General features: G+C 46.8%; 1 protein-coding gene across 1 annotated transcript in view; it reads right to left on the reverse strand.

Moving 5' to 3' along the window:
- Positions 1-942, reverse strand: part of LOC306928870 (delta-sarcoglycan-like) — a gene marked incomplete at its 5' end in the record, with an annotated part of 15,106 nt that extends 14,164 nt beyond the window's left edge. The window contains one exon of the mRNA XM_079509144.1: positions 938-942. Coding sequence (XP_079365270.1) covers positions 938-942 — 5 coding nt within the window. The remainder of the gene's footprint in view (positions 1-937) is intronic.
- Between the last annotated feature and the right edge of the window lie 14,267 nt (positions 943-15,209).

Genomic DNA, 15,209 nt, shown 5'->3' on the forward strand with positions numbered 1-15,209 from the left:
TGATGATGATGTCACGTGCATATATAGCCTCTATTGGGTTATTAGCATTTCTTTAAGATTATGTTTCTTTTTTATTTCTCCCCTCTCCTTTCTCTGGCCAGATTGTTTACATGGCTGCATTGTCCGCGGCGGAGAACCTATTTAACAAACAGTCAGGCCGTGTCGCTGCCAGAGCCGCTTTGCATATGATGTGGCTCCGTGGGAAGAATATTAAGATGTGACAGCCTGTGATTATGATAGGATACAGCTATTGCACATACACAAGCTCACAAGGCGTCGCAACACACCTGTGAGCTTGTAGATCTGCTATTTTCACTATACTTCTGAGAGAGAGGAGAGAGAGAGAGAGAGAGAGAGAGAGAGAGAGAGAGAGAGAGAGAGAGAGAGAGAGAGAGAGAGAGAGAGAGAGAGAGAGAGAGAGAGAGAGAGAGAGAGAGAGAGAGGAGAGAGAGAGAGAGGAGAGAGGAGAGAGAGAGAGAGGAGAGAGAGAGAGAGAATGACGGAGTGAGGAGATGGAGTGTGTAGAATATGAATAGAGACACACCATGCATGTCTGATTAACACAAACAAGCTTTACAAACTGGACAACCTACATACAGAGAGAGGGAGACGGAGAGAGAGAGAGCTGGAGGTAGATGGATGGTGTGTGTGTGGGGGGGGGGGGGGGGGGGGGGGGTGGGGGGGGGGTCTGGGCTCCATGCCAGCCCCCCTCTCACTCGCTCCAGCTCTACCCCAGGGGAGGGAGCTCCCTGTCGGGGGTGAGAGGATGGCACGGGCTGCCTCCCGGGAGCGTCTATCCCATCGCCACACACATACATTAGACAGCCTGGGGGGGGGAGGGGTCACAAGGGCAACTTATCATCATTTATCACAAAGCAGTGGAGGAAGTCGTACTGTGATGTTTTACTTCTACGCAGTGAGACTAGCGGATACTCACGACATGGAGATACTCTGTTAAAGTCCTGCGTTAGAAAGTACTAATGTCAAGTATCGCCGTCGGTTTATGCTTAAAGTGCCAAACGTAAACGTTGTCATTGTGAAGAATGTCCCATCCTCGTTTAAAAAAAAAAAAAAAAACGTAATAGTAAACGAAAAATCCATATAGGAGTATCCGACAGATACAGGCAGACAGGTCAGAGGTCACGCCAACGTATCTGTGTGGTAGAGCAGTGGTTCCAGAACTCTCTCATGTCAAGGACCCCCAAATTGACACTAATTAGCCCCACGGACCCCCATTTGAAGAGATATTCCAGGGATATATAAGAAGATTTTCACGGCTCTAGCAGTGATTTGTTTAATTTCAAGGACCCCCAGTTTGAGCTGCTAGCCTACGGACCCCCATTTAATGTCATTTCTATCTCTGAGACCCCGATTTATATCGTAAAACCAATGTTATTTTAACTGTTAGACCCATAAGTGTCCATTTTGTTCCAAACTATCATTTAGCTGGGGACCCCCTGGAACTCCCTCAAGGACCCCTGGGGGTCCCCGACCGGACCCCACTTTGGGACCTACTGTGGTAGAGTGTGTTGAAACAAGATCAGTATATTGTCGCTGTCGGGTATAGGATAGCTCCATATTGCATGTTTATCTCCGTAAATGACTTCATGCGAGTGTCGCACAGATGTAGTGGAAATAGCCGCGTGTGGTGTCTGTTACGCACAGACAGTAGTGGTGTCTGTTATGCACAGACAGTAGTGGTGTCTGTTATGCACAGACAGTGGTGTCTGTTATGCACAGACAGTAGTGTCTGTTATGCACAGACAGTGGGTGTCTGTTATGCACAGACAGTAGTGTCTGTTATGCACAGACAGTAGTGTCTGTTACGCACAGACAGTGGGTGTCTGTTACGCACAGACAGTGGGTGTCTGTTATGCACAGACAGTAGTGTCTGTTATGCACAGACAGTAGTGTCTGTTATGCACAGACAGTAGTGTCTGTTACGCACAGACAGTAGTGTCTGTTATGCACAGACAGTAGTGTCTGTTATGCACAGACAGTAGTGTCTGTTACGCACAGACAGTGGGTGTCTGTTATGCACAGACAGTAGTGTCTGTTATGCACAGACAGTGGTGTCTGTTACGCACAGACAGTGGGTGTCTGTTATGCACAGACAGTAGTGTCTGTTATGCACAGACAGTAGTGTCTGTTATGCACAGACAGTAGTGTCTGTTATGCACAGACAGTAGTGTCTGTTATGCACAGACAGTAGTGTCTGTTATGCACAGACAGTAGTGTCTGTTATGCACAGACAGTAGTGTCTGTTATGCACAGACAGTAGTGTCTGTTACGCACAGACAGTAGTGTCTGTTATGCACAGACAGTAGTGTCTGTTACGCACAGACAGTAGTGTCTGTTATGCACAGACAGTAGTGTCTGTTATGCACAGACAGTAGTGTCTGTTACGCACAGACAGTGGGTGTCTGTTATGCACAGACAGTAGTGTCTGTTATGCACAGACAGTGGTGTCTGTTACGCACAGACAGTGGGTGTCTGTTATGCACAGACAGTAGTGTCTGTTATGCACAGACAGTAGTGTCTGTTACGCACAGACAGTAGTGTCTGTTACGCACAGACAGTAGTGTCTGTTACGCACAGACAGTGGGTGTCTGTTATGCACAGACAGTAGTGTCTGTTATGCACAGACAGTAGTGTCTGTTACGCACAGACAGTGGGTGTCTGTTATGCACAGACAGTAGTGTCTGTTATGCACAGACAGTGGGTGTCTGTTATGCACAGACAGTAGTGTCTGTTATGCACAGACAGTGGGTGTCTGTTATGCACAGACAGTAGTGTCTGTTATGCACAGACAGTAGTGTCTGTTATGCACAGACAGTGGTGTCTGTTATGCACAGACAGTAGTGTCTGTTATGCACAGACAGTGGGTGTCTGTTATGCACAGACAGTGGGTGTCTGTTACGCACAGACAGTGGGTGTCTGTTATGCACAGACAGTGGGTGTCTGTTATGCACAGACAGTAGTGTCTGTTATGCACAGACAGTAGTGTCTGTTATGCACAGACAGTGGGTGTCTGTTATGCACAGACAGTAGTGTCTGTTATGCACAGACAGTAGTGTCTGTTATGCACAGACAGTGGGTGTCTGTTATGCACAGACAGTAGTGTCTGTTATGCACAGACAGTGGGTGTCTGTTATGCACAGACAGTAGTGTCTGTTATGCACAGACAGTGGGTGTCTGTTATGCACAGACAGTAGTGTCTGTTATGCACAGACAGTGGGTGTCTGTTATGCACAGACAGTAGTGTCTGTTATGCACAGACAGTAGTGTCTGTTATGCACAGACAGTAGTGTCTGTTATGCACAGACAGTGGGTGTCTGTTATGCACAGACAGTAGTGTCTGTTATGCACAGACAGTGGTGTCTGTTATGCACAGACAGTAGTGTCTGTTATGCACAGACAGTGGGTGTCTGTTATGCACAGACAGTAGTGTCTGTTATGCACAGACAGTGGTGTCTGTTATGCACAGACAGTAGTGTCTGTTATGCACAGACAGTAGTGTCTGTTATGCACAGACAGTAGTGTCTGTTATGCACAGACAGTAGTGTCTGTTACGCACAGACAGTGGTGTCTGTTATGCACAGACAGTAGTGGTGTCTGTTATGCACAGACAGTGGGTGTCTGTTATGCACAGACAGTGGGTGTCTGTTACGCACAGACAGTGGGTGTCTGTTACGCACAGACAGTAGTGGTGTCTGTTACGCACAGACAGTGGGTGTCTGTTACGCACAGACAGTGGGTGTCTGTTACGCACAGACAGTGGGTGTCTGTTACGCACAGACAGTGGGTGTCTGTAATGCACAGACAGTGTGTGTCTGTTATGCACAGACAGTGGTGTCTGTTATGCACAGACAGTGGGTGTCTGTTACGCACAGACAGTGGGTGTCTGTTACGCACAGACAGTGGGTGTCTGTTACGCACAGACAGTGGGTGTCTGTTATGCACAGACAGTGGGTGTCTGTTATGCACAGACAGTGGGTGTCTGTTATGCACAGACAGTGGTGTCTGTTATGCACAGACAGTAGTGGTGTCTGTTATGCACAGACAGTGGTGTCTGTTACGCACAGACAGTGGTGTCTGTTATGCACAGACAGTGGTGTCTGTTACGCACAGACAGTGGGTGTCTGTTATGCACAGACAGTGGGTGTCTGTTACGCACAGACAGTGGGTGTCTGTTATGCACAGACAGTGGGTGTCTGTTACGCACAGACAGTGGGTGTCTGTTACGCACAGACAGTGGGTGTCTGTTACGCACAGACAGTGGGTGTCTGTTACGCACAGACAGTGGTGTCTGTTACGCACAGACAGTGGGTGTCTGTTACGCACAGACAGTGGTGTCTGTTACGCACAGACAGTGGGTGTCTGTTACGCACAGACAGTGGTGTCTGTTACACACAGACAGTGGGTGTCTGTTATGCACAGACAGTAGTGTCTGTTATGCACAGACAGTGGGTGTCTGTTATGCACAGACAGTGGTGTCTGTTATGGACAGACAGTGGTGTCTGTTATGCACAGACAGTAGTGTCTGTTATGCACAGACAGTGGTGTCTGTTACGCACAGACAGTGGGTGTCTGTTACGCACAGACAGTGGTGTCTGTTACACACAGACAGTGGGTGTCTGTTATGCACAGACAGTAGTGTCTGTTATGCACAGACAGTAGTGTCTGTTATGCACAGACAGTGGGTGTCTGTTACGCACAGACAGTGGTGTCTGTTACACACAGACAGTGGGTGTCTGTTATGCACAGACAGTAGTGTCTGTTATGCACAGACAGTAGTGTCTGTTACGCACAGACAGTGGTGTCTGTTACACACAGACAGTGGGTGTCTGTTATGCACAGACAGTAGTGTCTGTTATGCACAGACAGTGGGTGTCTGTTATGCACAGACAGTAGTGTCTGTTATGCACAGACAGTAGTGTCTGTTATGCACAGACAGTAGTGTCTGTTATGCACAGACAGTGGTGTCTGTTATGCACAGACAGTAGTGTCTGTTATGCACAGACAGTGGGTGTCTGTTATGCACAGACAGTAGTGTCTGTTATGCACAGACAGTGGTGTCTGTTATGCACAGACAGTGGGTGTCTGTTATGCACAGACAGTGGGTGTCTGTTATGCACAGACAGTGGTGTCTGTTATGCACAGACAGTGGGTGTCTGTTACGCACAGACAGTGGTGTCTGTTATGCACAGACAGTAGTGGTGTCTGTTACGCACAGACAGTGGTGTCTGTTATGCACAGACAGTAGTGGTGTCTGTTACGCACAGATAGTGGGTGTCTGTTACGCACAGACAGTGGTGTCTGTTATGCACAGACAGTAGTGGTGTCTGTTACGCACAGACAGTGGGTGTCTGTTACGCACAGACAGTAGTGTCTGTTATGCACAGACAGTAGTGGTGTCTGTTACGCACAGACAGTGGTGTCTGTTACACACAGACAGTGGGTGTCTGTTATGCACAGACAGTAGTGTCTGTTATGCACAGACAGTAGTGTCTGTTACGCACAGACAGTGGTGTCTGTTACACACAGACAGTGGGTGTCTGTTATGCACAGACAGTAGTGTCTGTTATGCACAGACAGTGGGTGTCTGTTATGCACAGACAGTAGTGTCTGTTATGCACAGACAGTAGTGTCTGTTATGCACAGACAGTAGTGTCTGTTATGCACAGACAGTGGTGTCTGTTATGCACAGACAGTAGTGTCTGTTATGCACAGACAGTGGGTGTCTGTTATGCACAGACAGTAGTGTCTGTTATGCACAGACAGTGGTGTCTGTTATGCACAGACAGTGGGTGTCTGTTATGCACAGACAGTGGGTGTCTGTTATGCACAGACAGTGGTGTCTGTTATGCACAGACAGTGGGTGTCTGTTACGCACAGACAGTGGTGTCTGTTATGCACAGACAGTAGTGGTGTCTGTTACGCACAGACAGTGGTGTCTGTTATGCACAGACAGTAGTGGTGTCTGTTACGCACAGATAGTGGGTGTCTGTTACGCACAGACAGTGGTGTCTGTTATGCACAGACAGTAGTGGTGTCTGTTACGCACAGACAGTGGGTGTCTGTTATGCACAGACAGTAGTGGTGTCTGTTACGCACAGATAGTGGGTGTCTGTTACGCACAGACAGTGGTGTCTGTTATGCACAGACAGTGGTGTCTGTTACGCACAGACAGTGGGTGTCTGTTACGCACAGATAGTGGGTGTCTGTTACGCACAGACAGTGGTGTCTGTTACGCACAGACAGTGGGTGTCTGTTACGCACAGACAGTGGGTGTCTGTTACGCACAGACAGTAGTGGTGTCTGTTACGCACAGACAGTAGTGGTGTCTGTTACGCACAGACAGTGGGTGTCTGTTATGCACAGACAGTGGGTGTCTGTTATGCACAGACAGTGGTGTCTGTTATGCACAGACAGTGGGTGTCTGTTACGCACAGACAGTGGGTGTCTGTTACGCACAGACAGTGGGTGTCTGTTACGCACAGACAGTGGGTGTCTGTTATGCACAGACAGTGGTGGTGTCTGTTATGCACAGACAGTGGGTGTCTGTTATGCACAGACAGTGGGTGTCTGTTATGCACAGACAGTGGTGTCTGTTATGCACAGACAGTGGGTGTTTGTTTTGCACAGACAGTGGGTGTCTGTTATGCACAGACAGTAGTGTCTGTTATGCACAGACAGTGGGTGTCTGTTATGCACAGACAGTGGGTGTCTGTTATGCACAGACAGTGGTGTCTGTTACGCACAGACAGTGGGTGTCTGTTACGCACAGACAGTGGTGTCTGTTACACACAGACAGTGGGTGTCTGTTATGCACAGACAGTAGTGTCTGTTATGCACAGACAGTAGTGTCTGTTATGCACAGACAGTGGGTGTCTGTTATGCACAGACAGTAGTGTCTGTTATGCACAGACAGTAGTGTCTGTTACGCACAGACAGTGGTGTCTGTTATGCACAGACAGTAGTGTCTGTTATGCACAGACAGTGGGTGTCTGTTATGCACAGACAGTAGTGTCTGTTATGCACAGACAGTGGGTGTCTGTTACGCACAGACAGTAGTGTCTGTTATGCACAGACAGTGGGTGTCTGTTACGCACAGACAGTAGTGTCTGTTATGCACAGACAGTAGTGTCTGTTATGCACAGACAGTAGTGTCTGTTATGGACAGACAGTGGTGTCTGTTATGGACAGACAGTGGTGTCTGTTATGCACAGACAGTGGTGTCTGTTATGGACAGACAGTGGTGTCTGTTATGGACAGACAGTGGTGTCTGTTACGCACAGACAGTGGGTGTCTGTTATGCACAGACAGTGGTGTCTGTTACGCACAGACAGTGGTGTCTGTTATGCACAGACAGTGGTGTCTGTTACGCACAGACAGTGGTGTCTGTTATGCACAGACAGTGGTGTCTGTTACGCACAGACAGTGGTGTCTGTTATGCACAGACAGTGGTGTCTGTTACGCACAGACAGTGGTGTCTGTTATGCACAGACAGTGGTGTCTGTTACGCACAGACAGTAGTGGTGTCTGTTATGGACAGACAGTGGTGTCTGTTACGCACAGACAGTGGTGTCTGTTATGCACAGACAGTGGTGTCTGTTACGCACAGACACCAGGCAAAGTCCAGGTGTTTTCTAAACAAATACCCGCGTGGCAAATATTATCCCGCTTATTGCACGGCTATACTTGATAGATAGATTAACACATTGACCCAAAATTAACGAAAAGGCGAAGTATTTCCTTGCTTATACGGTGATGAAAGTATATTCTGTGAGTGACGCGGTCGCCTCGGGAAAACAAAGCAACTAATGATCAAATGCATACATTTTTCGGTTACTGCATTGTGCTTTTCTCGCTTCAATATATATATATATGTCTTTCAAAAACATTCTTGAGAGCAACGTACAGTACGTTTGGGTGTAAATGTCATTGTGTGTTTGTTTACACGGCTGTCATGTTGGAATACGGCACAACATACAAGCAGCGCAGATTGACAGTGGGTGTCTGTTACGCACAGACAGTAGTGGTGTCTGTTACGCACAGACAGTAGTGGTGTCTGTTACGCACAGACAGTGGGTGTCTGTTATGCACAGACAGTGGGTGTCTGTTATGCACAGACAGTGGTGTCTGTTATGCACAGACAGTGGGTGTCTGTTACGCACAGACAGTGGGTGTCTGTTACGCACAGACAGTGGGTGTCTGTTACGCACAGACAGTGGGTGTCTGTTATGCACAGACAGTGGTGGTGTCTGTTATGCACAGACAGTGGGTGTCTGTTATGCACAGACAGTGGGTGTCTGTTATGCACAGACAGTGGTGTCTGTTATGCACAGACAGTGGGTGTTTGTTTTGCACAGACAGTGGGTGTCTGTTATGCACAGACAGTAGTGTCTGTTATGCACAGACAGTGGGTGTCTGTTATGCACAGACAGTGGGTGTCTGTTATGCACAGACAGTGGTGTCTGTTACGCACAGACAGTGGGTGTCTGTTACGCACAGACAGTGGTGTCTGTTACACACAGACAGTGGGTGTCTGTTATGCACAGACAGTGGGTGTCTGTTATGCACAGACAGTGGTGTCTGTTATGCACAGACAGTGGGTGTCTGTTACGCACAGACAGTGGTGTCTGTTATGCACAGACAGTAGTGGTGTCTGTTACGCACAGACAGTGGTGTCTGTTATGCACAGACAGTAGTGGTGTCTGTTACGCACAGATAGTGGGTGTCTGTTACGCACAGACAGTGGTGTCTGTTATGCACAGACAGTAGTGGTGTCTGTTACGCACAGACAGTGGGTGTCTGTTATGCACAGACAGTAGTGGTGTCTGTTACGCACAGATAGTGGGTGTCTGTTACGCACAGACAGTGGTGTCTGTTATGCACAGACAGTGGTGTCTGTTACGCACAGACAGTGGGTGTCTGTTACGCACAGATAGTGGGTGTCTGTTACGCACAGACAGTGGTGTCTGTTACGCACAGACAGTGGGTGTCTGTTACGCACAGACAGTGGGTGTCTGTTACGCACAGACAGTAGTGGTGTCTGTTACGCACAGACAGTAGTGGTGTCTGTTACGCACAGACAGTGGGTGTCTGTTATGCACAGACAGTGGGTGTCTGTTATGCACAGACAGTGGTGTCTGTTATGCACAGACAGTGGGTGTCTGTTACGCACAGACAGTGGGTGTCTGTTACGCACAGACAGTGGGTGTCTGTTACGCACAGACAGTGGGTGTCTGTTATGCACAGACAGTGGTGGTGTCTGTTATGCACAGACAGTGGGTGTCTGTTATGCACAGACAGTGGGTGTCTGTTATGCACAGACAGTGGTGTCTGTTATGCACAGACAGTGGGTGTTTGTTTTGCACAGACAGTGGGTGTCTGTTATGCACAGACAGTAGTGTCTGTTATGCACAGACAGTGGGTGTCTGTTATGCACAGACAGTGGGTGTCTGTTATGCACAGACAGTGGTGTCTGTTACGCACAGACAGTGGGTGTCTGTTACGCACAGACAGTGGTGTCTGTTACACACAGACAGTGGGTGTCTGTTATGCACAGACAGTAGTGTCTGTTATGCACAGACAGTAGTGTCTGTTATGCACAGACAGTGGGTGTCTGTTATGCACAGACAGTAGTGTCTGTTATGCACAGACAGTAGTGTCTGTTACGCACAGACAGTGGTGTCTGTTATGCACAGACAGTAGTGTCTGTTATGCACAGACAGTGGGTGTCTGTTATGCACAGACAGTAGTGTCTGTTATGCACAGACAGTGGGTGTCTGTTACGCACAGACAGTAGTGTCTGTTATGCACAGACAGTGGGTGTCTGTTACGCACAGACAGTAGTGTCTGTTATGCACAGACAGTAGTGTCTGTTATGCACAGACAGTAGTGTCTGTTATGGACAGACAGTGGTGTCTGTTATGGACAGACAGTGGTGTCTGTTATGCACAGACAGTGGTGTCTGTTATGGACAGACAGTGGTGTCTGTTATGGACAGACAGTGGTGTCTGTTACGCACAGACAGTGGGTGTCTGTTATGCACAGACAGTGGTGTCTGTTACGCACAGACAGTGGTGTCTGTTATGCACAGACAGTGGTGTCTGTTACGCACAGACAGTGGTGTCTGTTATGCACAGACAGTGGTGTCTGTTACGCACAGACAGTGGTGTCTGTTATGCACAGACAGTGGTGTCTGTTACGCACAGACAGTGGTGTCTGTTATGCACAGACAGTGGTGTCTGTTACGCACAGACAGTAGTGGTGTCTGTTATGGACAGACAGTGGTGTCTGTTACGCACAGACAGTGGTGTCTGTTATGCACAGACAGTGGTGTCTGTTACGCACAGACACCAGGCAAAGTCCAGGTGTTTTCTAAACAAATACCCGCGTGGCAAATATTATCCCGCTTATTGCACGGCTATACTTGATAGATAGATTAACACATTGACCCAAAATTAACGAAAAGGCGAAGTATTTCCTTGCTTATACGGTGATGAAAGTATATTCTGTGAGTGACGCGGTCGCCTCGGGAAAACAAAGCAACTAATGATCAAATGCATACATTTTTCGGTTACTGCATTGTGCTTTTCTCGCTTCAATATATATATATATGTCTTTCAAAAACATTCTTGAGAGCAACGTACAGTACGTTTGGGTGTAAATGTCATTGTGTGTTTGTTTACACGGCTGTCATGTTGGAATACGGCACAACATACAAGCAGCGCAGATTGATATGAGCGCAGGTGCTCCAAGGAGCCTTTGATTAGACAGCGGTCTGTTATAGAGCCGCGTGGCCATTAATCAACAAACAGCACACCGCTGAAGTCGATTGACCAATCACAACCGAGCGTTCGAGCAAGCCGTCTAATAAGGCACAGTATAAGTGCTGAAAACAAGTAGAATTGATATTTATATTTATTCATTTTAATATCACATTGTTTGCCTATACATATAATTGCATGCAAAATAGGGGAGGCCAGTTTTGAAAGTGGTTAAGTGAGTCCGTGTGGCTTTTATGAATGTTGAAACGCGACTAATGAGTAATGCTACTGTATGCTGGATCCATGGGGAAACACTTCCCTGGTTGTGTACACATTTTCAGATGTGTGTGAAGTGTGACTTCCATACAGATGAGGGTGTGTGTGCGTGTGTGCGTGCGTGCGTGCGTGCGTGCGTGTGTGTGTGTTTGTGTGTGCGTGTGTGTGTGCGTGCGTGAGTGTGTATTTGTCATTCTCATCTTGTGTGTGTGCAGGTAGCTGAATGAACAGTGTTTTCCAGAAGAGGAACACAACACATTAAATATTTAACACACACACACACACACACACACACACACACACACACACACACACACACACACACACACACACACACACACACACACACACACACACACACACACACGTTAACACTGTCCGAGGCCAATCCCCCCCCCAAACATTTTTAAAATAAAAAATAAAATAAACATTACACCAACGTTTGGGGAGTTAAGTGAAAAAAGACTGCTGTATATTAATAATTAACTGACACACTCATTGACGCAAGAGTAAATAAGCACATTTGCTCAAAAACATTTTTAGGTACTTTTACCAAATTACCTTACATGAGTATTAAAAAAAAGGAAAATGTCAGTTGCGATTGGTTGAATACTGTTACCTACATTAACCAATTACTAATTTCCTAATTGTCTATTTTGAAAATAGCCGGCCTACAAGCTCACAACGGGTCACATTGTGTGTGTGCGTGCTTGTAGTTGCGCTATATTCTCAAGACATTCTCACAAAGTTGTAAAACTTTTGAGAAATCGTGTGAATTATGCATAATGACCACTTTTACTGTTTGTTAATTCATTTATGTATCTTTATTTCTTTCCCTCAAGTACATTTTTGAATCGGGACTTACTATATCACAGTATTTCTACGTTGTGGTATTGATACTTTTACTTACTTAAATAAAAACTAAAAAACAGAATCACTGTCCTCCCTGAAACCCATAAAGATAACACCACAGTGTGGTGAGTTAATAATTAACTTCCACTCATTAGCCATTCATGAAGTCTTTTTAAGGTTAATGAGCACAGTAACATCCCCATTATAATTATAAATGTGTGTGGACAGAAAGACTGTCGCAGTAATTAAATAAAATAAAGAGAGAGAGAGAGACTTAAATGATATTGCGGTATATATTCTGGGGCAATAGGTTCTATGCACGGCAGCCATATTGGAAAGAAATTGGGCCTCCTCGCTCCTTACTTCCTTCACATGTGCACAGGTTACCAATGACACTAATGAAGGCTCTGTTCCATTTAGTGCAGCTGAGTGGTTCTCATCTTCGTTCCTACTCTCACCTATGGTCATGAAGTGTGGGTCATGACCGAAAGACCAAAGACAAGACACAAGACAAGACAAAGACAAGCGGCCGAAATGAGTTTTCTTCGACGGGTGGCTGGCATCTCCCTTAGAGATAGGGTGACAAGTTCAGTCACACGAGAGACTCGGAGTAGAACCGCTGCTCCTTCGCCTCCTTCGAAGTTTTCTTCGACGGGTGGCTGGCATCTCCCTTAGAGATAGGGTGAGAAGTTCAGTCACACGAGAGAGACTCGGAGTAGAACCGCTGCTCCTTCGCCTGGAAAGGAGTCAGCTGAGGTGGTTCGGGGCATCTGGTTAGGATGCCTCTCGGGCGCCTCCCTAGGGAGGTCCTCGACGCACGTCCCACTGGGAGGAGACCCCGGGGCAGACCAAGGCGCAGTTGGAGGAAATACATCGACTCACTGGCCTTGGAACGTCTCGGAATCCCCCAGGAGGAAGTCACTAATGTTGCTCTGGAGAGGGAAGTCTGGAGCACTCTGGTGGAGCTGTTGCCCCCGCGACCCGACTACGGATAAGCGGTTGAAGATGGATGGATGGATGAGTGGTTCTCCAACCTTTTAATGTCAACGACCCCCATAATTCTGAGAGTGTACAAATGGAATTTGTACACCATTTGTGCACTGTCCGCGGCCGAAGTGAGTTTTCTCCAACGGGTGGCTGGCATCTCCCCTAGAGATATAGCGTGAGAAGTGCATGTCGCACGAGAGAGACTCGGAGTAGAGTCGCTGCTTCTTCGCCTGGAAAGGAGCCAGCTTAGGTGGTCCGGCCATCCGGTTGACTGACAGACATACTGACAGACAGAGCAGACATGTGTCGTTGCCCAGGGTGGCGTGTATATAACAGCGGTTGGCGGTGGGTAATCATTTCCATGAATCATTTATTCAACAATTAGCATATTGACAGCGACGAGCCGCAGATGCTCGTGCGGGTCTTGTGGGTGCTATTGTAGTCTTTCCATTGCTCATGTCATCTCATTACGGAGTGTAATTCGCACGCAGATATCTCACACGCACTCACACACAGCACATGTGTGTGCAAAGGTGTTCACGACTGAAGTATCTATCTGAAGTATACAATCTAAAATAAAATAATGGTTACAGGTTACACATGTGCCTTCCAGGTCTTAATGGAATAAACATGCAACGTTTCACTACAAACGTGTTCTTTCCCCCGGTGGCTAAACGCCCTGTTTACCCGTACGTGTTTGTTGACAAAATTGACAATATTTACTATTATTTAGCTTCAGTTTTTAGTCATCATAGCTTAGTTTTTATTTTATTTCCTTTTTGTTGGTGGAAAGAAAGGTAGTGGACCAACATTTTTCACCGTCTAGTTTTAGTCGACAAAAAGGTTTTGTTCGGCGGAAGCGCCACCATTTTCATCCACTTCAAGTAAACGTTTGAGAACGCGTGGAAGCGCGAAGACAACATGACATTTAGCTGGAAACTGCTTTAGACTGCTTTAAAATGATCCAGGTTAAAAAAATATATAACAAAATTGAAATGAAATGAAAATGATGAGCCTTACTTACTGTACATAATATTGTAGACCCATGCTATAGGCTACTGTACAGACTCAGAGTGTGTGCGTGCGTGCGTGCGTGCGTGCGTGCGTGCGTGCGTGACAGCGACAGAGAAACAGACACAGACAGACAGACAGACAGACAGACAGACAGAGACCAAATGAGGCACACAGGGACATTCATCATAACAGGGGCAGACATTAAAAAATGAGAGACACCTTTGTTTTATCCTCCCAGCTGTTCCCTCCCTCCCTTCCTCCCTCACGGACCCAGCCAGCAGCATCTATAAAGTGGAGTGAGCTGCAGCGTGTCTGTGTGTGTGTGTGTATCTGTGTGTGTAACCGTGCGTGCGTGCGTGTGTGTGGTCACTGGGTGTGAGTTATATGGACTCGTTGACGGTAGCCAAGTGCATTTACCGGACCATATTTACTTGAGTATAGTACTTTAATATATATATATTAGGGATGTCCCGATTTCTCGCTTCCGATCCGATCCCGATACCTACATTTCTGTGTTAGCCGATACCGATAGCGAATACCGATACCAGTGTCGTGATCTCATGTTGTGTTTATAGCTATCTAGCTATATATCTAGTGTTGTGTTTATCGCAGACTCCTCACTCAAATGTGCACTTGCAGTTTGGGCAACTCCAAAGCAAACTCCACATGTCCCAAATTTGTATTTACCTGCCATAGTGTCAACCCCTTACCCCTGTGTCGGATCGGTGGTTAGACTGGCATATTCACCGATACCGATATGACCCGATATGACTATATATATATATATATATATATATTTTTTTTTTTTTGAATCTTGCAAAAAAAGAATCGACCTAACGATGATGTCACTGGTGGACTGGTTAGTGCCCACAGACAGACTGAGTAGGGAAAAGAATGGTGTCGTTTTATCATGAACATTAGTGAGGACCAATTACATGAAGATATACGCAGGTTGAAATCTGGTGAAGTGGTCCATTAAAAAAAAAGCATGTACTTTTGAACACCTATGTATTACAGTAAGTAAAGCAAGTACTCTCTGGTACTTTAACTGGAGTTGACAGGACAGGGCCACTTGGAGAGTTTGCATCCATAACATACATAACATGTACTGCAGTGCAGTGAAGCAGCTGTCTGCGTGACACGTGTCCATACATAATGCCTTGTGTACAGATGCACCCGCTGTGTGTTTGTGTGTGTGTTTGTGTGCGCGTGCGTGTGTGTGTGTGTGCGCGCGTACGCGGTAACAGCAGCTATTTTCAAATGGCCGAAATGTGTACAGGGTTTAAGTGGTTAATGCTAGAC

The sequence above is a fragment of the Electrona antarctica genome (genome assembly GCF_951216825.1).
Source record: "Electrona antarctica genome assembly, chromosome: 8".
Lineage (NCBI taxonomy): Eukaryota > Metazoa > Chordata > Actinopteri > Myctophiformes > Myctophidae > Electrona > Electrona antarctica.